The sequence below is a fragment of the Diadema antillarum genome, unplaced genomic scaffold (assembly GCF_040938485.1).
Source record: "Diadema antillarum isolate AM-2024a unplaced genomic scaffold, OU_Dant_1.0 seq00000731_RagTag, whole genome shotgun sequence".
Taxonomy (NCBI): domain Eukaryota; kingdom Metazoa; phylum Echinodermata; class Echinoidea; order Diadematoida; family Diadematidae; genus Diadema; species Diadema antillarum.
In genome coordinates this window covers 705,259-730,287 of record NW_027271632.1, presented here as the reverse complement: position 1 = coordinate 730,287, position 25,029 = coordinate 705,259, and the positions used below count along the sequence as shown (strand labels likewise).

Genomic DNA, 25,029 nt, shown 5'->3' with positions numbered 1-25,029 from the left:
TCACTACTATCTAGCTACCCAACAATTAGTCATTTTTTGCCTGACTCCAGTTTCTGTCAACCTCAATACCCTTTGCTGTTTTTGTTGTGAAGTACATTTTTTCATGAAATCAACACCCCTCTCAAAACTCTTCAAACCAATATTCAAACCAAATACTCCTTTAAGGGATAAACCCCTTCAAGGAGTATTTTGGAGGATGTTTCTTACCAAGTAGGCCCTACAAAGTAGAGATAAAAGAAGCATGAACAGCAAGAGATAGTAGAAGCATGAACAGCAAGAGGATCTTTTTGACAGTCTGAAAATCAGACTACGCTTCATCGCACACGGCTCAACCAACAACAACAATCGACATGTGTCACGTGATCTTTGCCAACGACAACTACCGACGCGTTCATAACGCCTCACTGCACAATTTCCATTTGGTTTTTATGAATCACCTGTCGTTTTCATGCCATGCCCACGTACAGTACATTTGCTACGCTGCGCCACAGCACTAACTGCATACAGTCTATACATATCCCATCGCGATCGCATCGACGTTCTGTATTAACAGTGCAGTATGAGCGTCATCTCGCCGCTGAATAGATGAACAGTTGAATGCATCTACTAGAAGAACATCAATATTTTCCCAGATATCCGCACGCAGGTACGCCGTAATGTAAATCTACATTCATGGAAAAGTGGACAACGCAGTCGGCCTCATTGATTTATGAATGATGGACTGTAGCTGCATTTCATCGGGCGAGTAAGATGCAAGGTGGTCCCTCACATTCTGGACTTTGGTATGTAAACCAAAACTGTTAGTTGAAGTATGTACTTGTACGCCTCTATTGATTGAACAGTTTGCAGTAAACTTTAACTCAACTGATCAGTTGGTTAGCTATTGTAAGGTCGAGTGACCGAGTTATTTCTTCGGATGACAAGGTAATAGTAATACTGTCACTGTTGGGGATTGGGCGTAGCGTTGCCGTTGTCGAGAGAACTGATTGATAAGTTGCAGAGTAGTAGTAGGTCTAACGTTAAAACGTGAGGTTTTTGAACGAAGAGAAGACAAAGTCACAGGAGTACAAATTTAGTTTAATACACAGTTGTGCATTTGGTATGTAGACCCAAAAAGAAAGCTCAGAGATACTATTACTAATAAGTAATATAATAGCATACTAGATCAGGATAGATTATGAAACAGAGAGGGGTTTCTCCAGTCTGAGAGATAGTGGAGTTGCAGCAAGATCCTCCAAGAAGAGTGCGTCTGGTAAAAGTACATGCAAGTGGTGTTATTCTAGTTGTGCTTTACTAAGTCTAAAATAAATGTTCATATTGCAAGTCAACATCTCATGCCGGTTTGGGTGCATACACTGTTTTAAAGGGAATGTTAATTTTCGTTTTATTTTTGTTTTGTTTGTTTGTTTTTCTTAAGCAGAAGAATGTAAAGTAATGATTTTACATTTATATAGAGACCACTGATAATTTCAGTGCAGCAAGGCCAAGGATCATTAACACTAGTGATGGCTTAAAATTCATCATTTTTGAGTTGAGTTGAGTTGAGTTTATTAACAACATACGTGTACATGTGAATATGATAACATGATTTTAACATGAAACTCCATAGGGTAAGATACAATAACATGAAATTTGTTCATGAGAATACAATGATTTTGTACAAGGTTCTTACAGCTGTGCAAGCATATATTTTACATACTTATATTTATTGTCCCCGCCGAACGAGTTAGAGCAGGGGACTATGAAACGGGCTCCGTACGTGTGTGTGTCCGTCCGTCCGTCCGTCCGTGTGTCCGTGTGTGCGTCCGTGTGTGATCAAAATCTTCAATTTGCTACTTCTCTGTCATTTATGAGCCAATTTTGATTCTGTTTGCTTTATATGATAGCACTACATGGGAGCTTTGAAACATGTACACAGAATTTCAGTCGTGACCTTTGACCTTGACCTTTGACCTATATTGTACATTTTGCTACAAAATGCTACTCCTTCGCCATTTCTAACCCGATTTCGATTCCGTTTGCTTTATATGATGGCACTAGGTGAGGGCTTCAAAACTTCTACACAGAATTTTGACCTTTGCCTTCTTTGACCTTTGACCTTGATTTTTGACCTACAGTATCCGTCACAATAAAGTTTCACTTCTAACGTTAGCTAACGGAGATTATCGTTAGCTAACGTTAGCTAACGGAGCCGCCGGGAAGTCAGCTAACGTTAGCTATCGATAACTAACGTTAGCTGACTAACGTTAGCTATCGATAGCTAACGTTAGCTATCGATATCAACTAACGTTTGCTCATAGTAGTGAGGGCTAACGTTAGACGGAGAATTTCGTCTGTTTTTTTTATTTTACTGTTCAGTATTACGGTCCTCCTCCGAGCTCCGGAGATCGAGACACACGGAAGGTCGACATAATTTACAACGCTGCGTAGCGGGATGCACCACTGTCCCTACACCGACTATACGGACGTGATAGATCGGCAAAATTAATCTTATTACATTGTATGTATTATCTCATAAACACATCGGCAATCACGCTCACCGACTGTTCGAAAAAGCGAAGATTTGGGTGTAGTTTTCATGGAAAACACAGCTACTAGCTCGCGCTCGTCGACACTGTTTGCAAACTCACGATGCATACAGATACAGTACAATATTTATCGTACACTCAACGATCTATCTTTGACAGTGAAATGTGTATAATGTATAACGTGTTGAGTGCAGGAAATCCCCTTCCCACATACTTCCACCTACCTGTACCAAGTATTAGCTCTGCCAACAGCATGTGTGTGTCGTGTAGTCACGCGCACGTGCGCTTGCGGCGCTTCTGAACTAGTAACTGATTACGGGCGAATCGGTTTCCGTGCTAGAGCATCCCACCTGTTGTACAATGTACTTAGCCTTCAGTTTTTATCATTACTGTATTGTAATAATTTGGAGGGGGTTCCGTGAAGCCAGACGTACCAGTGATGTCCACGGAAAATATCCCCGACGATAATAATACTGATACAATGTCAATGTATTTCGGTAGCCCAGCGACCTCCGTGATATAAAGTAGCGTTCCGTGTACTGAAAAACATTATCAACGTTTGTATAGGACTAATTTTTTTCCCATAATCTGTTATTGATTCCATATTCAAAACAATTTCATAACAAATCAAATCACATGTATTACAAAATCCACGATTTAGCATGACATATTATAATGAAATCAAACCAAGCTGTACTTTCAGCAGAAACAGTACATTCGTAAAGAATGTACAATGCACCAGAGAAAGAAAACATCATACACTGCTTACTTCAAATCAAATCGAGCTGTACTTTCAGCATGACAGTACAATGTTAGGCTTAATGTTAGCACTAATGTTAGGCCTAACCGATACTTGGGGTGAAAAGCGGCGGTTCGCCGGGCAGACCGATCGAGTGTATCGCCATTTTATTAGGTGATCCGAGTATTTAATTTTTTTTTTGACATTTCCCTGTCTTTTTTTTTTTTATTTCGATGTCGTTTCCGATCTTCATTGTGAGATCGGCAAGCATTTATGTTTAGCTAAGGCATTTTTTCTCTCTCTCTGCTGAGAAGATATCGAAGCGTGGATGAGCGTCGGTCCCGTAATTTTGAAATGAATTCTATACCTCTCAATGTGCACCAACACTTTATTTTTTTTTCTCTCTTTACGATCGCCAAGCTATTAAAAGTGTTTATACTGAGTATTTACAGGACATTATTTGCAGGTTTTCCGAAGAAATATAATTATAACAGTATGACATTTATTTATGCGCGCGGGTACCGGGTGTAACTTTACAGTAAACGTGCCTAGCATGTTCAATACGCTGTTAATCTTGCAGTTTATTTATGCTACGGTAGAATGGCTGAATATTATAAAGACTCACTTTTAATTGCAAATAGTTATGTTTATACCTATACCGAGAAAAAAAAACCTTTCATTTTCCTTTTTCTATTAAACAGTAAACGGCATGTATGAAATACAAAAACCAAATCAGCTAACGTTAGAGAGACAAAACTACATGTCTACCGGGTAGCCAGCGAGTTTTTCTCTGTGTAGGCCGAATTCAGTGGGTTTTATTCTGCAATTGCATTCGCTACGAGGTTTTGGTATCATACATTAAAGTAGAAAAATAACAAAATTCAAATGTTGATAGTTGTAAAATATTTCATTATGCATGCTACATGCAGTTGACACGCTTCATCGTGCTTGAGACTGGGGAATACGGTTGTGTTGCCATTATTTTCGATTCTATAAGTTCCGTGCACATCGCGTTCGATACGCGGATGAAGTGCAAAGACTGTGAACATTGGCCTTAGATTGATATTTGTACTTACAATGTACACTGTAAAAACATCGGTGTTAGATTTAACACCACGGGTGTTAAATCTAACACCGATCAAACTTCAATAGAGGACCACACCCACAGGTGTTGAAAATGCACTGTGATGGTGTTGAAAAGTGTTCACCTGACACTTCGTGGTGTTAATTTGACACTGTACCTGGTGTTCTTTTGACACTGTACTGGTGTTAATTCAAAAATGACACCACATGGTGTTGATTTGATATTTGTTGGTGTTAATATCAATGGTTTAACACCCGTCCAGCTTCAATAAGAGACCACACCAGCTGGTGTTACTTTGGTGTAAATTTATTTTAACATTTTTTCAAAAATCTAGTATTTTAATGTAAAATTCATGATCGTCTTGTTTAAATTAAAAATCAACAAGAAGTGCAGTTACTAAGAAATTCTTCAAAAAACAGTTTAAAATTTGGAAATGACACCCGGAGGTGTTAATTTAACACCATAAATGAGCACCGAAAATTTAACACCAGCTCGGTGTTCACTATTTAACACCGGACTTTTTGCAGTGTACTTATAACTCCACACGTTCAAACCTTCATCGACATAATGATTCATCATCACTTTAATTTCATTTTGTCTTCTTCTCTTAAACTCAGTTAATGGCAATGCCATGTAAGAAAAGCAAAAACTAACGTTAGCTAACGTTAGCTAACGTTATTATCTACTCTCAGGCAGTTCTGCACTGACGTTAGCAAACGTTAATTTTGATACTGAAGCATGTCAATTCGTTCTAGAGCATATACATAATGAAATATTCTTACAAGTATCAACATTCGCATTTTGCGATTTTGTCTACTTCTGTGCATGATACCAAAACCCTTTGAAGCAAATGTAATTGCAGAATACAGACCATTGATACCAAAGAGAAAATTCGCTGGGTACCCGGTAGAGACGTGCAGTTCTGGTCCCACTAATCTAACGTTAGCTAACTAACGTTAGCCATTGTGGTTTTTGTTTTTCATACATTCAATTAACTATGTTTAAGAGAAAAGGCAAAATGAAATTAAAGGGATCGTAATATTCTCTTAATGAACGTTTGAACGTGAGTAATTTATATTTGTGTACAAAATTAATATAAGACCAAAGTTCACAATCTTTACGCTTCATCTTCGTGTCCATCCACCACACGATATTCACGGAACCTCGCAAAAATTATGGCAACTCAGTCCGTATTCTCTATACTCTCAAGCACTAACGTTAGCTATTGCGTGCCAACTTGTTCTATGAGAGCACGCAAAATGAAATATTTTTACAAGTACCAAAATTGGCATTTTGCGATTTTTGTTTACTTTTATGCATGCTGTTATAGAACAAGTTGACACGCTTCAGTATAGCGTTAACATTAGCTAACGTTAGTGCTTGAGAGTAGAGAGTATACGAGGTGAGTTGCCATTATTTTTGCGAGGTTCCGTGAATATCGTGTTGGACACTGTGAAAATGAAGCGTAAAGATTGTGAACTTTGGTCTTATATTTTTTTGTACACACATAATCAGCATCCCTTTTAATTTCATATTGCCTATATGATAAACAAAAACCACAATAGCTAACGTTATAGCTATAAACGTTAGATTAGTGAGACAGAACTGCATGCACGTCTACCGGGTACCCAGCGAATTTTCTCTGTGTTATCAATGGTCTGTATTCTGTAACTACATTCGCTTCACAAGATTTTGGTATCATGCATAAAAGTAGACAAAACAAGATTTCGTGAATACCGTGTTGAATACGAGATGAAGCGTAAAGATTGAGAACTTTGGTCTGATTTTTATATGCACATGTAACCAACACACGTTTAGCATCACTTTAATTTCCTTTGGCCTTTTATAGTTAATGGCATGTATGAAAAAAAAAAACAACATTAGCTAACGTTAGCTAACATTAAAGAGACAGAACTGCATTGTCTGTACCGGGAATCCAGCGAGTCTTGTTGTTATATTGGCTTTATTCTGCAATTACATTCGCTTTACGAGGTTTTGGTTTAAGGCATAAAAGTAGACAAAATCGCAAAATGCCAACGATGATACTTGTAAAAATCATTTTGTTACTGTGCATGCTCAGAAGAAGTTGACACGCTTCAATGTTTGGGATATGAGATGAGAGAATACGGGGTCTGTTGCCGTTATAATTTTTGCGAGGTCTCGTGAATACGCTGTATCATGCTGGTTACGAAGATGAAGAGTAAACATTGTGGTTTTTGGTCTGGAGTATACCATATTAAAAAAAAAACAACTTAGACACGTTCAAAAGTTCATTCACACTAACAGAATTATATATTAGCATCACTTTCATTTCATTACGCCTTTTTTTTTTCTTAAACATAATGACATGACAATGGAAAACAAAAACCACAATAGATAACGTTTGTAGCTAACGTTAAAGTAGAGAGACAGAACTGAGTGTCTGTCCCGGTTACAGGTTGTTTCGGCAAATTTAAAAGAAGGGTAATAAGGACATGCTTACCGAAACGTTGAGATAGAGAAGGTTCTATTCAGGACCAATCTCCTATCCACGAAAGAATTCAAGGCGTCCCTTGAAACCATCCGCCTGTAAAAGATTAAGACCTCATTGTCTCCGATCACGCAATGATGATGCCACTTCGAGATGCACGATGAAGACAATTTGAATCGCGGCGATCGTTTGTTGACGAACAATAAAAACCTCGGCAAGCGGGAGGGGCAACGAACAAAGGATTGTCTTAATGACTTGCTATAGAGCTTCTCAGTGGCAGGAAGAGAGTGTGACAATGGATGCCACCTGTCACGATCCAGGGATGATGAACATGGGATGTAAGTTTTTAGAACGTATAATGCTTATAGTATATAGCAAAGTGAGATACACATATATAGAGAGAATGAAACGTTACTGTTTTATCGGTAATCGGTAATGATAGACATCATTGAGACTACAGTCATGTTGATATATAACAATACAATTGTGTATATATATATATATATATATATATATATATATAATGAGCAAATATTTTCACTCGGATGTTTTATATATATATTCATAATTAATCTTGCGTGGTCTAGTATGAATACTCTTCAGTTTAGAAAACCAAGAGAAAGTTACAATGTATTAAGAGAGTCATACGTAAGTTGGCGCATCGACACGTAAACCTTTTCAGCTTATTCTAGATGTTGGTGACACAACATTTGCCCCTGCAACAGTTGCGCCGGATTATGTTAAGACTGTAGGGCTTTAGATTTAATTTTGATATGATTTGGATTTGGGTTAGGGTTATGTTTGTAGGTAGAATTTTGATTGGATTAGTCTAAGATATTTCATGGGAATTAATGATAACATTAGGCCTAATAAAATATGATACTGAGATGGATTTTCATCTTTATCTGTTTAATAACGCGAGCGTGAGCGAACAGATTACATTTACAACCAGTATAATTTCTGTCTGTCCATAGTTCATTTCCAGAAATGAGGTATCAAGTCCTGCATGGATAACCCATACCTATACAATTGTACTTTCGAAGCAAAATCTAGTTCGTATAGTTGTCAAGGACCTGTGTGAGGAATGTGCTTTCAATCCGTCTTTTGTCGTGTGTTTTTGTCGAAAATGCTAAACCATTATTGTTGATCGGGCGATGCGAGAAAATTCTCCTTTGAAATCGGCGGGCTTTTGTTGTTGTTTTTGTTTTTTGTATACAAGGACTTTGGTTTTGTTTCTGTTAAAGTCCGAACGTAATTAGCTGGCCCAGTTGATGCAGGGAGTTACCAGCTATAGTGACTCTTTTGAAATCGGCAGACCTTTAATCAATGTGCAAGATTTAGCGTCTTCTTTTAATGGAAATCCAAGGAGGTAGGCCTTTATCACAGCTCGCAACTAAGATTTTTGACTTTGGATGATCTTGGTACGCGATATCAGCGTGGATTGACAAGGAAAGACACCTTTGAATCTCGCCAAATCATGCCATTACATGCAGTAATTAAATGAATTACAAGAAAGGCAATACGGAAATACATTGTACATTTAAGTTTGATTTCTGCTGTGCTTGTTCATTTAAAAAGTAATTGAACATCACGACAAACTAAATGTTTATGAATTTAAGAAGAGACATGAAGACAATACAACTTTGCCAAACTAATATTGAAACTACCTCCCTGTTTTGACATTCCGCGCGCCTTATATTCTCGCTGATGAACATATCTAAAAGCGTCGTCCCCCCCCCCCTTGAATATCACGAAAAGATTTAGAGTTTCATCGTTTATCACACGCACAACGTTGATGGTTCAATCTCGTGTTGTTGCAAGCGTTGCGGAGATGAAGTGAAGAAATGCGTTATCACAGTCATAATGTACATTACACTGCATATTTTTGTTATACCTATCATGATGAAGAAAGAAGATTGCACTGTTATTTATTGACCCCCCCCCCCCCCCACACACACACACACACTCACACGTCCACATTGTTTACACGTTACCCCAAAATATAACGTTTTACATTTTAAAGACATGGCCACCTCTGCTATATTGTCTATGCTGTTTATAACTCTGACCAGCTGATGTGGCGAGACTGTCTTTGCAGAGCAATAATTCTGATGCGGCGAGACTACGAACAGTAGACGCGAGCGAAGCATCCTGATGCACTTTCACTGTTCGTACTTCGTAGTCTCGCCGCATCAGACGTGTGGCTCAGCAAAGATAAGTCTCGCCGTATTAGATGTACATAACGTAGCAGCAAATAATAGCTGCATCCTCCGCCTATAGGCCACTTCTCGTTGAGTTTACTAGTACTACACAGGCGCAACGTGTGGAAAAAAAATAATCATCGTACGAACGACGGATGATGCACATCCGCAAAAGTAGTTATTGTCTGAACAAAAAGAATTTTCTGCGCTCCAAAAAGACATTTCAGAGTCGAAAGAGTCATAACTACCTGCATTAACTGGGCCAGCTAATTACGTTCGGACATTAAAAGAAACAAAACAAAAGCCCTTGCACAAAAAAGGTCTGCCGATTTCAAAGGAGAATTTTCACGCATCGCTTCAACATCGGACAATGGTCCAGCATAGACAAAAAACAGCAGAAGTCGGACTGAAAGAGACATCCTCACACAGGTCTTTGACAACTAGATTTTGCTTCGAAAGTAAGGCATGAGTTACATGACTTGATAGCTCATTTCTGGATTATGAAGAGACAGAAATTATACTAGCTCAAGTAACTGCAATTCGTTTACCAACGCTCGCGTGATTTAACAGATACGAAATATCCATTCACCATCTGATTATTTGCTACGTCTCCACTTAAAAAAGTATACAACATGTACATTGAGGTATATTCTGAATAAGTTAGAAAGGCTTACTGCCGACGCGGAAACTTACTTTTGACTGTCTTACTTTCAATCTTCCTTATTTTTACCATTTCAAAACTTAAAGTAAACTCACCGACGTATAAGGCGTAGATGCTCTAAACACATTACGACATAATTCATGCCAAAGTATACGCTTTCATCTTTCACGAGAGCTTTTGTGTAAGCGAATGCAAAACTTTTTGGGGCGGGGTTGTTTTCAATTGTTTGCTATAGTCATGCGTTATTTTCAGGCTGTTTCATTTTTCAATTTAATGGATTTTAAACATCGTTTTCGTTAAGTATTCCAGTTCTCTCCCCCCGCACTCCACCTCACTGAAATCAGAAAGTCTACCATAAATCTGATCGATACAACGTGGCATTTAGCGATCATGGTTATGGCAGATCATGGTTATGGCAGATCATGGTTATGGCATACTCGATTAAGTACACTATAATAATCCACAGATATTTCGACTATGAGCCAAAAGAAAGGCTCTAAAAGTAAAATCATTATGTTGCTTGAAATTGTGATTTTTGCAATGATTCTTTTAACTCAACTCACTCAGCTAATTCTTGGATCGACATTTCCAGGCTAATTACACGCTGTATATTACCAGAACTCCAGTGCGTGCATTCTTTCGTCTGGCACCTGATGGTCCGGCACCTGCTTTTGTGAAAAAAAAAAAAATTCACAAGGGTTGGGGAGGGGTGTCAAGTTTCTTCTATCTGAAGAGACCGCATACAATCTCTTTGCGTTTCCCCCTTATTCTTTGGTTCTTTGTGTTGTGTTTGTGTGCTTCTTTTTGTTGGGTTGTTTGTATTTTCTTTTAATCATTCATGGGAGGGGAAAGAAGAGTAAAAGAGGGAGAAATGAAGTAAGTATGCCACGTATGTTGTACACCAGCATCACAATCATCACCATCACTTCGATCCTTAGCCTTTTTTTCATTCAGAAACACGACCACCATCATCACTCGAGAAAAACACCGAAGCAAACAAATCACGTAACAGAGTACCAAGAACCTTCCCGACAACAACACAAACGCTACAAAGATCAAGCTGGATAAAACTTCGTTCAAAGTATTTTGTTAGGGCTAACGATCCACTGTATACACAAACGTATTCTGAGGACTAGTCTGAGCTAACGTTAACCCGAGTGATTGTACTACGCTACTATTATTACGTTACATAATAATAGGACTATATTTATAGGTTTGTGAATTTATAATTACAGTATTTATGATAGTGTAACACCGAGGATCCGTGAACTGATTTAGCGAGATATTGCCGATTTTTTTTCTTTCCGATTATTCATGATCTTGAATATTCAACGTGAAATCGGAAAAATCCTTTTTTTTCTTATTTTTTTCTTTGCGAATGCATATTAGAAGTTCCCCTTTTTGACTAAATATAGGCCTAGTCTTCATCGCTAAAGCATTTTATTGACAATACTTAATGAACAATGATAAAAAGAAGTGCTTTGTCCAATATACTCATTTAAAAAAAATTAAAAAAAACCGTTTTTGTGAGCTCGCTGATATCATTCTGACACAGGGTAACCAACAAACTTCCGTTAGCTAACGTTAGATGCAGGAATGGGATAGAAATTTCTCAGAGTGCACATCTAATGAGCTTTAGGTGGCTGTACATGTATGTGTGTGAGAGAGAGAGAGCGTGTCTGTAAAGAATTATACAGACTAACGTTAGCTAACGTTACGACTCACGCTCCATTGTAGTTACACAAGACACAATTCTTTGCGAATTCATTTAAAAAAAATCTTTTTGACTGAATATAGGCCTAGCTTTCATCACTTATGCGTTTACTGACACTAATTATTGGACTGAAAAGAGAGAGTTGGTCTGTCCTGTTCAATACTGTCTCCTCAATTCTGCCGTTAGCTAGTAATTTAATATTCATTGTTATCTGACAAAAGGTAGGGACGGGAGAAAGGAAAGATATTTCTCTGCAATGCACACCAAATGAGATTTGTGGATGGATGTGTATGTGTGTGTGTGTGTTTGAGCGTGGTTAAAATATGTAATGTATATAAAAAAAAACCAAATAACGTTTGTAAAGCTGTAGTTGAATAGGACTAAAGCTAACGTCAGCCCAAGTAATTGCATCATAGGAATAAAAAGATCTGTCTGTCCGGAGTCTTCTTTTCTTTATTTATCCATTAATTCTTTCTATTTTTTTCATTTATTACAATTATTATTGTATTTATCTTTTTACTCTATTGCTCTCACCTCCCTGGGTCAAGGTACACACACCTGCACTACAGGTTGCCACGCGGGCCCAGCAGTGCCATGCGCCGCGTGCTACGCAATTGCGCAATGAAATCTCAGCTCACAGACTGATCGACATCAACACGTGTTCGCTACCAGCTATTGTATGCAGAGACATTAATGTGCGGTGGCGTGGTACATTTTGTATTGTGTCCATACTTAACTCGCGAGCTCGCTATATAAAACGCAACGTACACAGCTATCCAACGAAGAAGTCTAACGTTAATGTTAGGAAGGCCGAATGCACTAACAGTTACAGCTACACAGTCGAATGCAGTGACATAGTAACAGTAAGAACGTGAATGAGAAGGCATCAATCAGACTGCCTGTAACAGTGTACGCTGTATTGCCTGTAACGTTAGGAATGATACGAGGCACGATTATGCTCGCAGCTCGATCCATGCACCACAGGAGCGTTAATTTACTTGATAAACTGTCCACTAGCAAAGTTACGCTCAATCGAGCAAGCACTACGAATTCCCGATGCCTTCAGGACCGAGATATCGAGTGAGCTTATCGAAGATTAATCGTATTTCTTATAGTTATGCATGATTGATGCAACGTAGGTCTGAGATTTTACGAGACCTAGATCTAGTGCAGTATCTGGAAGAAGTTACCTCTGTGACGCGACCTGCAGGTGGTGGAAGCGTGCGGCACCGCCGCCGCGCTTCCGAGTTTTCCGTTCCGAAAGCAAAGAAGAAAAAATCACGATCGCGAATTCGCTTTTCGGAACCGAGAAAACTCTAACGTTAGTACTCGAGTCCGGTGCACGAGTTTCCATCGAGCCAATACACAAACAGTTAGCTGCCAGCTAGCTAACGTTAGCTGGCATCTACCGTTAGCTGCCAGCTTGCTAACGTTAGCTACAGTATCGATAGCTAACGTTAGGTATCGATCGCTAACGTTAGCTTTCGTTAGCTAACGTTAGCCAGGACAATTTTCACGACACCAACGTTAGGTGAAACGTTAGGTGAAACTTTATTGTGACAGATACTGTATATTGTACATTTTGCTACAAAATGCTACTCCTTCGCCATTTCTAACCCGATTTCGATTCCGTTTGCTTTATGTGATGGCACTAGGTGAGGGCTTCAAAACTTCTACACAGAATTTTGACCTTTGCCTTCTTTGACCTTTGACCTTGATTTTTGACCTATATTGTACATTTTGCTACAAAATGCTACTCCTTCGCCATTTCTAACCCGATTTCGATTCCGTTTGCTTTATGTGATGGCACTAGGTGAGGGCTTCAAAACTTCTACACAGAATTTTTGACCTTTGCCTTCTTTGACCTTTGACCTTGATTTTTGACCTATATTGTACATTTTGCTACAAAATGCTACTCCTTCGCCATTTCTAACCCGATTTCGATTCCGTTTGCTTTATGTGATGGCACTAGGTGAGGGCTTCAAAACTTCTACACAGAATTTTGACCTTTGCCTTCTTTGACCTTTGACCTTGATTTTTGACCTGTATTGTACATTGGCTACAAAATGCTACTCCTTCGCCATTTCTAACCCGATTTCGATTCCGTTTGCTTTATGTGATGGCACTAGGTGAGGGCTTCAAAACTTTACACAGAATTTTGACCTTTGCCTTCTTTGACCTTTGACCTTGATTTTTGACCTGTATTGTACATTGGCTATAAAATGCTACTCCTTCGCCATTTCTAACCCGATTTCGATTCCGTTTGCTTTATGTGATGGCACTAGGTGAAGGCTTCAAAACTTTTACACAGAATTTTGACCTTTGACTTCTTTGACCTTTGACCTTGATTTTTTACCTATATTGCACATTTTGCTACAAAATGCTACTTCCGGCGGGGACATATATTACGCACCGCGTAATTTCTACTTTTCCTTGTCTTACATAACAATACATGTGGTATAATAGTTTTAGTTTCATTGTGATACATTTATCGCTGAAAAGGCAAAGAGAATGAATAAGTACCTGGTATGTAATGTAGACATATATGCATAGACAAAGGTTCTGGAAAAAATAGAAAAACAGAAGATAATGTTGTTAAAGGGGGAACCAAAAGTTAATAGCACAAGTGCTAGTCGAGAATGGTTCTCCCATTATAGCTACATGTATATTTAAGCTGCTTATTGCAAGGTCTACTCTTTTAATTTAACTGTACTAACATATATTGAAATTTCCTAACTTGAAATGTATTGTTCATTTAAGATGAGAAAGGTTTTAGAAGAAGAAAAAAATGCCCCCAGAAGAAGTTTGTTTTAATAAAATTGAAAGTGCATAAACTCATATCCACAAATTTTGAAAAAGGTTAGAACCCTAACTATAAACTTTTTAGTATATTGATGCATGGCAAAGCCTCATTTAGGTAATTCTCAAGTGGTCATTTTAATCCTGTGAATGTGATACACAGTGTACCTCCATTGATATCCTTATTCTCTCTTCTTAACTTCAAACAGCAGTGGCTGTATCAAATTTCAATGTCAGTAGACACATTTGAGAGAGAGAGAGAAGTATCAATATTTTCTTGAGCAGACTCAAAGTCATTAGCCATCTTTCTTCTTGTGAGGAAAAAGGTTACTCTTACATTATTTCAATTTCACATTTCATGATCACAGCAAATAGTGTCTTCAAAAATGCAATCATGATCTGACAGCCATGTGAGTGGCAGCTGCTCAGACACAGCTTTAGTTGACTCACTGGCATTTGAATTGTGTAAATATAATTTTCTGTTGTTCTTTCTGATTGGCATAGACATTGCTTATAATTCAGTGCTGTCATTGCAATATAGCTTTCTCATTTAGGAAATTCTCATTTGATAAGCAACCATGCCAATCACACACACACACACACAAAGGCCTGAAATCATTTTACCAGATAGTTGTTCTTTGTGTAGTACAATAGTTACTACCTGCAATGAAGTTGGATAGCATCCCCATGGTGGGTTAAGCCTGAGACGTGTATGTTGTGTTCAAACTTGTGATATATTGTTGGGTCTACCTGATGCTGAAGTTTCTTTTTCTTCTTCAATTCTTTTTTCTTATTTTGTCCCTGTTTCCATTTAACCAAGTATAATCCTCTTTGTTACTGTGTGTCAAAAGAGTTTCTAGACCAGACCCAGACCTCTTTATAAGCTGTTCTTTTTCACTGGTGTCACATTCTTGACTATTCCTGGATATTTCCCAAGAAGGAGCTAGCCATGAAAGCAGGTTGTGCAATCAGGTGTGACACAGATTCAGGATTCAGTGGAGCAGTGAAGAGGAGTTGCTTTGAATGTTGTTGATTATCAACAGAGAGTCCATCATGGCTGTAAAGTCTGAGCTCTTACAAGTGGCCAGCAGTAACTGATCGGCTGTATGAAACAAAGCTCCTTGCTTGGGACATAATCCATGTAGTTGGAATGGGACACAAATGGCCCTCAGCCTCCTGTTAAAAGGCAAAGAATAACAAAAGCCTTGGGCTGGGGCTCACATCCTGGTTGTTGTGTTTGTAGGATCTACCGGGCACCAGCATGAACCGCATGTTAGATGGAAGTGACTTCGGTGTAATTAGACCTGTCTTGTTTTGTAGATTACCAAGGTACCATTATTACCCATAGAGTGAGATGCAAGTTATCTAACAAAGTATGGGTAAAGTGAAGAGTACTTATGCCCTTACATCAGCATTGATTGCATGTGCGTAACTGTAAAATGCATTTTTTATTTGTAGACATACATATTTGTTGCAGGATCAGTCCAACCAGGGAGGTGGGACCTCCCTGGTCCAACTTACCAAGTGCTGTTCATTCAATTGCTGTAATTACATGATTAATGCATATATTTGTCTTGTTGACTTGCTTTCAATTACGATCGCAATGTCCGTCCTAAATTGTAGTGAATAGCTGTTATTTTGGAAGTGTGTATTCAAGGGAATGATCTCTAATTTATATGGGCATGCAGTACATTTTTCATTAAAAAAAATATATATTTTCACTTCTTAGATCTTACCTGTCTTAATGTAGATGACAATACACTATGCAGCGAGTTTCCATTGCCAAGTATTTCCTGCATTCAACACATGTGGCTGGATGAGTGCCATAATGACTTTTAAATTGCACAAGAAACTAGTCTCTATAACTGAATATAGAATAATTTAATGCATGAAGACCTTGCTGTTGCAGTGTAAAAAAAAAAATTTTTGTGAATTTAAAATGTAGGTGCAAGCATGGTTTACCATCACTCAAGCTCTTGTGCCAGTAGCCTCTTTCTGCAATTGGCACAAAGTGTGTCAGAAAATCACAAATACCTGTGCCCCTTGTCTCTCCTTTGCAGAGTGTAACAAAAGCAACACACCTGTAACACACAGTGCATAAGGTGCAAGCAGCCGAGTGATTTGACCGGCAACCATCCACCATGGATGATGCCGATGAGGATGTGTATGTGACCCAGCTGAAGGACCTCTTCGCCTCGTGTGACACCGATGGGCGTGGCTACATTGGCAGGGATGCCCTGGTGGACCTGTGCAGTAAGCTTCAGCTGGAGGGACAGGTGGATCTCCTCTTGGAGCAGCTTATCGGCCATGATGATTCCAAGCTGGTGTGTATCACTGATCAATACATTGTCACTCACAAAGTCAAATATGTGGAGGGCTTGTTTATTGCCTTATGTTGCTTGTTTGTCAGTACATTATTTTCATGCTTCTTTGTCATTTTCATCTTATGAAGCTGTTGAAGATACAGAATAAATGAGTTATGGTGAATTGTGTGCCAAACAGAAGTTACTAATAGGTGCATATGTTTATGTGTATATATATTTCCAATTGCATTCCATTCTGTGGTTTGTGGGGAGACAATTATACTATTTTTTTTAATGTGTTGGTTCATAATTGGTGATTTGATTTTAAAGCAATGATTCATGATGCATTATTTTCATATCTGAACAGAAATTAGTGAAGGAAGTTGAGGTATATTCTCCAGAGTTTGTTGAAACTATGCCTTTTCCTAACCTGATGATATATCTCTCAGTATACTTGTACTGAATGTAACACTGGAATAAAGTGTTCTTTACAGTTGTTCACGTTACTGACATATACCAATGTTGTCCACATATATCAAGAAATATACAGTGTACATTTTAGATACAGCAACATGATGTTGTCATACATGTATGTGCTGAAAGAGGTAATTGTGTTGTAGGCTGAGAACTGAGGAACCCTAGATGGTCACCTTGATCTCTGTGGCACAATCATAACTGCACAACTTTCCTAAACTTATTCTTATATTTTAAAGGTGGATTTTGACACATTCAAAGAGGCATTTGTGATGGTGCTGTCCTCGACAGTAGACCTTGAGGGTCTAGAAGGGGATGCCAGCCTTGACATTGACCAGGAATACAGCCTGCAGAGTGTGCCAAATTCAGGTTTGTAACAGAGTTTTACATGATGGAACATCTCTCTCATTTCATTGTATCATAATGTATGGTAGTCACATGTGGTTTCAAAGGACACACCAGTACTTCTAGCATGGTTTTGCTAGCAGTTGCACCTTAAACAGTATTTGAGTCTTGTTCCACCTCATGAGAGTCTATACTGAAGTACAATAACATTTCCCTAAATCTGTTCTGGACTTGGAGCAGGATGTATCACCCTGGTTGACAGTGATTTGTGGCATAAGGACAAATTGCACCAATGTTTCATCGAACCCTTTACCAACTGTCTTTATGATGTCTGTTGGAAACACTTTATTCAACCATTTGTAGCTTTAATGATTGTAAAGAGGTTCGAGCGCATTCAATTGTTGTTTTTTGTGGCTAAATTTTCATTCCGTTTGTTTCTTTATTAATTTGATATTGTATATTGTTTCAGTGGATATGATGGAAGAAGTTTCACCAAAGTATGTCAAAGATGGAAGGAGGTATGGCAGGAGATCAAAGCCTGACTTTGAGGTCACTGCCGACTACTCGGATGTGGATGCTGATCTCCTCAGCAGTCAACTGGATGCAAAGTCTCTGGCGGAGGAACTTGGGGTTCCGACGAAATCAATTTACGAAGCGAGCGAGAACAGCAGTAGTAAAAGGAGCAAGTCGCATACAGATGACAGGCCGGAGGTATGGAAAAAGAATCACTGTTTTTGGAATGCTCTCCCAACCAAATGTGTAATTATAGGATTCTACAAAGGTAATTCGAAATTAATCAAAATACTGGTGTATCAATTTGAGATTTTTTGGTTTGCATTGATTTTTCGTGTTGAAAAGTATTGTGATTTCATATGTATTATGTGTGTGACTTTATTTATTAAATTTATTTGATTTCAGTACATTACAGCAGCTTTCTTGAACAATTTTATGCCAGTTGTGTTTGTGAGATAATCTTTATACTAGGGTTGTCAAAGCTTTTTCATGCACTCCTAGATTTATGATTGATTTAGTTATATTTCACTCCGAGATTTATGATTGATTTAGTTAATATTTCATTCCACTGTATCAAAATGAAATGAGTAAATAGGACAGAACAAGATATCAGGACACAGTACAGAGGTTGTTGATATCAAATATAAGCTTTGATGCTGTGAAGACAATAAAATGCTGTGGTTATGTCAAGTACTGTATGCAACATGTGACTCTGTAGAATACTTAAATCTGCAGATATGTGTACATTCATTCAGATTAGCCAGTATTTTTGTGTGAAAGGGGTTATTCACAATTTACCCATCCTTCTTTTCATCCTTTCACGTGACCTGCTCCTTGTCACTGATTTCTTCATCTACTCATTTACTTTTTCATTAATCCATCTTATCCTGATCTTCCTTCATCCACTCCTCATCATCCTCCATTTTCTCCTCCTTCATTCCTCCAACTACTCTTCTCTTCTTTATCTCCATGTACTCACTATCACTCAATCCACTCATCATCTTTCACATTATTTTTTCATTTGTTATCTCTCTTTTGGCTCCTCTGTTTACTCCTTTTTCTTCTTTTTTTTTCTTCTCCTGCTGATACTCGCTATTCTTAATTATATTCTTATCATCTTCTGCCAATCGTCCTCTTCACAGGTGGACAATGCATTGGACCAAGATGACCGGTATGGCCAGTCCCTTAATCAGTCAGGTCCACAGAAGCAAATTCCTGTCATCCGTAATGAAACTTTTGAGGCAGAAGGTAAGAAATAAGAATGCCTACCTAAGTGTACTTCTTAACCAGTTTCTGCTTTTCTCTCTAAATACTCTATATAAGGAAGGTTATATTAAGCAAAAAAATTTACAATTCTGATATCCATTTTTCGAAAAAAAGAAGTCTCATGGCCAGATTTGCCATGATATATAGTGTTATAGACTTCTCCATTTCTTCAGAAAAAGATGTCATATTTTGATGGGAGCTTTTAACCTATTTGTAGAAGGAGCATTTTTGTTTCAGGATTGATATTTTAGGGGATTTATGGAATTTAACAATGTGCAAGTCGGCTCCATGGAACTATCCTTGAAATGTACTCTGGTGTGAACCAAAGTGTAATTCAGCTAATGACTTCGCTTGCAAATGTAGTTTCAGTGAATCTGTTTGTCAAAAAAGCCCCAAAGCAGGTCTTATTCAAATGAAAGTGTGAATTCATTTAAGGTGTAAATTAAATGTCTGTGACAATATGAACCAGAAAGACTTAACTGCTTTGCCAGTTTACCACAGAAATATTTTTGAATTGTTTAGAAATTTGTGAAGATACATACATATACTGTATAACATATTTATATGTCTGTGTGGTAACTTCTCATCATGTAGGTCAGCTGAATGCATCTATGAGTGTCTATGAACAGGGTCCATCGGAGTCGGAGCAAGTCCAGGCAATTTGGGAAGAGGTTGGGGTGGGGAAGGATGGCTATCTGGACATTAATGAGCTGGCTGTGGTGTGTGAACACATCGGTATGGAGGACATGGACAGGAATGTGAGTTTGAGAGTGCCGTTTCATTTCTTACAGCTTGTCTGCGATGCAATATAACAGTGCAGTATTATAATGAAAAGAAAGATCAGAATAAATGAGATATGATGAATCTAAGTCTTTGATATGACATCTAATGAAAAACTTCATCTTGGTGTTTGTCATATAGGGAATGCCTTTCCTCAGTTTTGTACTTTTGTACTCATTTGGTGCAGGAACTGAGTAATTTATTCAACAAGTTGGACCGCGACCAGGATGGCAGGGTTGGCTTTGAGGAATTCCTCGACGGTCTCTTCAGGACGGCGGGCATCCGCACGCCGGCTCCGCTGACCCCGATGGCACCCACCCCAAGCTTGCTGAATGCCCAGAAGGCCAAGTGGCGGATGTCCGTGATGGGTAGCTCTATGGACGACCCCATCTTTCGGACGGCTACACCTTCCCTGCTCCTCAACCAGTCTTATGCCAAGCTGTTCAGCATGCTGGATCCAGAGAACACGGGGTGAGTTGTCCCACAATGCAACTGTCTGTGCTCACATGAGTGTGCATTCTCGTAGTGTTAGATTGTATTGCATCTAAAGAATACCCATTTTCTGACCTTAATAATCTCGTTCACTATGATTGTTCCATGTCATCTAATAGGTAGAGTACACTTTATATCTTAAAATTGGAGGCTAACTGCAGCACACTTTTAACTATCAAGGCTGAAGATGGAGACAGAAGGTGATTGTCCAGATAAACCTGATAAATGTGGCAGCATTCATTGTGCCTCTGCACCATACTTGTTGAAGATCATTTTACGTTTTTTTTTTTCTGTTTTATTTTTTACAGGTTTGCTACCCTTGATGCTGTGGCGGAGCAGCTAGAGGATCAAGGAATTCACAATCCTCATGAAATTTTAGAGGTAAGATGAGAATGTACATTCTAAAAAGGGGCATTCAAAGTGATGATAAACAAAATTCAGAGTATGTTATTAGTCCAGTTCTCATTGCCAGGTATCAAGATAGTGTTTCAATATTAGATGAGGCGTTGATTTATTTGATATGAAGAAAAAAAAAATGGTGATATTGAGACTGGGAATTCGGAATTTGCTGCAAAGTGTTAAAGTGTTCCATACTTCTTCTTGTTTATACTGCTGCCTCCTTCACATTGTCATGAATTCATTTCATGGACTGTTTGATATTTCTCAGAAATTAGTGTCCCCTCTCAACAAAGCAAAATTTAACTCTGAAAGACACTTAAATGTAATTAAATCAAGTGCTGTAATAAAAGTTCCTGTGTAGTTGTAGTTTACCCTACTCTGCAGTAAAAAACATCTAGCCCAATTTATGGACCTACATTCTTATTTTGTTATCATGCAATGTATATCTGTTTGTGCTCATAATAACTTGTATTTATTTCTCTGTGCATATATTAACCAAGGTATATATTCATTATGTGCTAAAGATTCTAATGCTAGAATGTGCCAGAAAGTTGGGATCAGAGGATTCATTTCTCACTTACAATCCTGAAGCCTATTGAATATAAACATATTGTCCCTTTACCCGACTACGTAATCAAGGCACTGGAGATGGACACTGATCCAAGTGGGCGGGTCAACCTGCAGGACCTCTCCATGGCACTGGACAACGTTCTCATGACGACCGGTGAAAACAATGGTGTCTACCAGGCAGCTCTCACTTCCTACCAGAGTGAAGTCAAATACCTCAAGTGAGTGTCGATTACATCCCTTCCACTGGTTTGCACATCTTTCGGTAAATCAACTCAAATCTTATCACATAATAGGTGTTCGTTCTACATTGAACTCATTGAGCTGATTGTGAATTGCACATACATGTGCTTGATACCACCAAATGTAGGGTGATTACGTTCTATTTCTGTGCATGTCAATCATGTTCAGCAAATAAGACTAGCATCCGTTCTCCATGTTACTCTTCATCCAGATCCCAGACTGACCAGTTGACGGCAGAACGAGATAAGCTGAAGCTGGACATTGCTGAGGCCAACAGGCAGAACCAGGCGCTTGTTCAGGAAATTGACGACCGCCATGCCACCATTGAAAAGACCAATGAGAAAAAGCTTAGGTTAGTTTGGCTATCATTAATTTCTGCTTTCCTTCTTTTTTTTTTTTTTTTTTGTCTGAATATAATTGTTCAGGAGTTAGAGTTTGCTCAGTTCTTTAAAATTAGAATCATACAATATTTCAGTTAATGAGTATTAGTTTTCATTTACTGGCTCCAAGTTATTTCTTGTAGAATTAAGTCATATGCAATTTTACCTATGATTAGAACGAATTAGATTCATGATTGAGTAGAAGAGAGAGAGAGAGAAATAAAAATCATTGAGAGGATCTAATTATTTTTTTTTTCAGAGTTGAGCACCTGTGGGACTGATAATTTCTGATAAAGTTGGGGGAAATTCTAACACCAAGCCTGTTTGCACAGGAATTCATCTGTGGAAAAGGAATAAATTTATGTGTGTGTTTATGTGTGTGATGCTGCCCTCAGGGAGACAGAGAGGAAGTACCAGGAGAAGATCAATGTCCTCCAAGCTCAGGTGGAGAAGGAGCGAGAGATGCTGACCTCCCAGGCCTCCAACCAGACCTCCAAGCTCCTGGTGGAGATGGACCAGCTGAGGTCGGATGAGGGACTCATGAAGGAGCGCTACCAGACCATGATGGAGGTTAGAGAACCTGGGCAGCAGTGGGCTGGATTTAATGTCAAATGGATTCTCAGAGATTGGATTCACCCACTTCAACCACCAGTGTCATTTAAAATTGATTTCAGTATTCACTTTTAAATGCAACATCCTTTTAACTGAAAAAATGAAAAAAAAAAAAAAATAGCAGTCATGTATTCTATATATACAAAGCAATTTAGGGTGTAGCCCTCTTGATACAGTATCTATCATGCTGCAAACATTTTATAGTTTCCAAAGTACATTGAAAAACCACCTAGGCAGTTTTTGTAAAATATCTGAAATCCTTCTTTATACCAGAAATTGCTTGTCCTGGGAAGTTTTATTGTTGTTGTCCTGGTTTTTTTTTTTTTTTTTTTGGGGGGGGGGGGGGGGGCTTGGGCGCAGCAAAGATGGTCAAAAATATAGTGAAAATAAAAAGTTGCTGCTAAAGCAATCGGCAATGCGATGCTAATTTCCCCACAGTGCTCTGTAAAATATATGAATTCTTACTCTCTGAGATATAAAAAATACACCAGTGGATGAAATGTGCAGCCATTCTATACTGCTGTGTACAATAATTGTCTGTTCCTCAAATCGCAACTGTGATATGTATTCAGAAAGCATACTATTTGTTGTCGCCAACTTAGGATAATAATCGGATGGAGCAGGAGCTGAATGAAGCAGCTGAGAGGCTTCTTGAGAGTGAGAAGGTCATCACAAAGCAACAGAGAGACCTTGATGGTTTTGCTGAGCTGGAAGAGAGGGTGAGTTCTCCTCCTCAAGGTTTCATTTTTTTTTTCTCATGATGAGTTTCTGAGATATTCTTCAAAGCTCTTTTTATAATCTTTGACATACAGGCCTTGGTGAGTTTTAGCCATTTTTGTTTTATCTGCCTGTCTACTGCATAAACCCCATGTGAAATATCCATTCAAAATCTGCATCTAGTGTGATTAAACCAATACACTTTGTATAGTGGACTTGGCTGGTCATATTTTGCATGGAAATCATAAAATGTGTGTCATGTTCTCAATTGCCATGATATTCTCTTCACAGTTGGCTGACTTGGAGACCAGCAGAGATGGCGTTTCTAAGCAGCAGGAAGAATACTATGAGCAAAGTCTCAGAGATCTGCAGGAACTTACAAGGGTATGTACATGGATTTTTTTGTTTATCCACTGCTTTGTGTGTGTGTGTGTGTGTGTGTGTGTGTGTCTTTGTTACAGTGAATCTAATAGTAATGTAGCCTCCAGCTTGTTCTCAAACTGCCCACATCACATCTTTGATATCACCTCCTGTTGCATTTGCTGTGAAGAGATATATCCTGCCTTGCATTCATGGTAATAGTAGCATCAGCAGCAGTAATGATAGTTTTAGTGGTAGTAGTAGTGATAATTGCATTAGTAGTAGTGGTGGTGATGGTGGTGGTAGAGGTAGTAGTAATAGTAGTAGTAGTAGTAGTAGTAGTAGTGGTAGTGGTAGTAGTAGTAGTAGTACTAGTAGTAGTAGTAGTAGTAGTAGTAGTAGTAGTAGTAGTAGTAGTAGTAGTAGTAGTAGTAGTAGTAGTAGTAGTAGTGGTGGTGGTGGTGGTGGTGGTGGTGGTGGTGGTGGTGGTAGTGGAAGAAGTAGAAGTAATACTAGTTGTAGTTATTGGTGGTTAATAATTGTAATAGTAGTTGTAGGAGTTACAGCCTTGATAGTAGTTTTAGTGATGAAGGGAGTGATTGTGATTTTAAGTACATTAGAAGCCCGTTAATTTCATATTCTGTTATCTCTAGTAAGAGAATATTTTCAGTTAGATATGCCTGCCCAACTGATTTATCTCAGTCTTCTTGACTTGGTCTTTATCATCAGACTCTGCAAGACCGTGTTGATGAGCTCACCCAGGAGAATGAACTCCTGAAGCACCAGGCCTCTGAGAGGAAGGTGCGTCGCAAGGGGAGCAAGCTGCAGAGCCAGCCCCGAAGAGGGGGCTCAGTCCTGTCAGACTACACCAACAGGCCGAACGTTATCAAGCGCCAACAGAACTCTTCCTCGGGTGAGAACGGGAGCATTTCTGGTCATTTCACAATGGGTCAGCTGAACCGTGTTATAAGGGAAAAATTTGTCGTCATAGTCATTCTATGTCATGAACTTCAAAAGGTGAAGCAAAAGGCATTTGTGTAGTGAAACAGAGATCTGTAAGAATTTCATTGTACATTGCAAACTTTGTGGTGTTTAGATTGAGATACTGCTGGAAAGGATGAAAGCAATAAATTGGGAGGATTTGAAGTGACTTGTAAAATATCTTTTCACATTTGTGCTTTTCCTCAGAAAATGACTCTGACCTGGAGGAGCTGGATCCAAAGTCCAAGAGACGTCTCCCGAAAGTCACTGGCATTCCAGAAGAGGATGAGGAAAGTGAGGAGCAACTGAAGCGGTTTGAAGTAGAAAGTAAGCATGTATTTCTTGAACTGTTACTAACTTGATTCTAAATGTTTAAACTACATGTGATATCATGTACCTTC

General features: G+C 38.7%; 1 protein-coding gene across 1 annotated transcript in view; it reads left to right on the top strand.

Moving 5' to 3' along the window:
- Window positions 1-644: 644 nt before the first annotated feature.
- The window catches only part of LOC139738246 (uncharacterized), a 32,054-nt gene continuing 7,669 nt past the window's right edge, over window positions 645-25,029 (top strand). Inside the window, exons 1-15 of the mRNA XM_071648900.1 lie at window positions 645-782; window positions 16,257-16,520; window positions 17,213-17,342; window positions 17,788-18,029; window positions 18,974-19,079; window positions 19,692-19,855; window positions 20,065-20,348; window positions 20,678-20,750; window positions 21,408-21,556; window positions 21,790-21,930; window positions 22,354-22,528; window positions 23,173-23,289; window positions 23,579-23,671; window positions 24,377-24,560; window positions 24,836-24,955. Of these exons, the coding sequence (XP_071505001.1) occupies window positions 16,338-16,520; window positions 17,213-17,342; window positions 17,788-18,029; window positions 18,974-19,079; window positions 19,692-19,855; window positions 20,065-20,348; window positions 20,678-20,750; window positions 21,408-21,556; window positions 21,790-21,930; window positions 22,354-22,528; window positions 23,173-23,289; window positions 23,579-23,671; window positions 24,377-24,560; window positions 24,836-24,955 (2,161 nt within the window). The 5' untranslated portion in view covers window positions 645-782; window positions 16,257-16,337. The remainder of the gene's footprint in view (window positions 783-16,256; window positions 16,521-17,212; window positions 17,343-17,787; window positions 18,030-18,973; window positions 19,080-19,691; window positions 19,856-20,064; window positions 20,349-20,677; window positions 20,751-21,407; window positions 21,557-21,789; window positions 21,931-22,353; window positions 22,529-23,172; window positions 23,290-23,578; window positions 23,672-24,376; window positions 24,561-24,835; window positions 24,956-25,029) is intronic.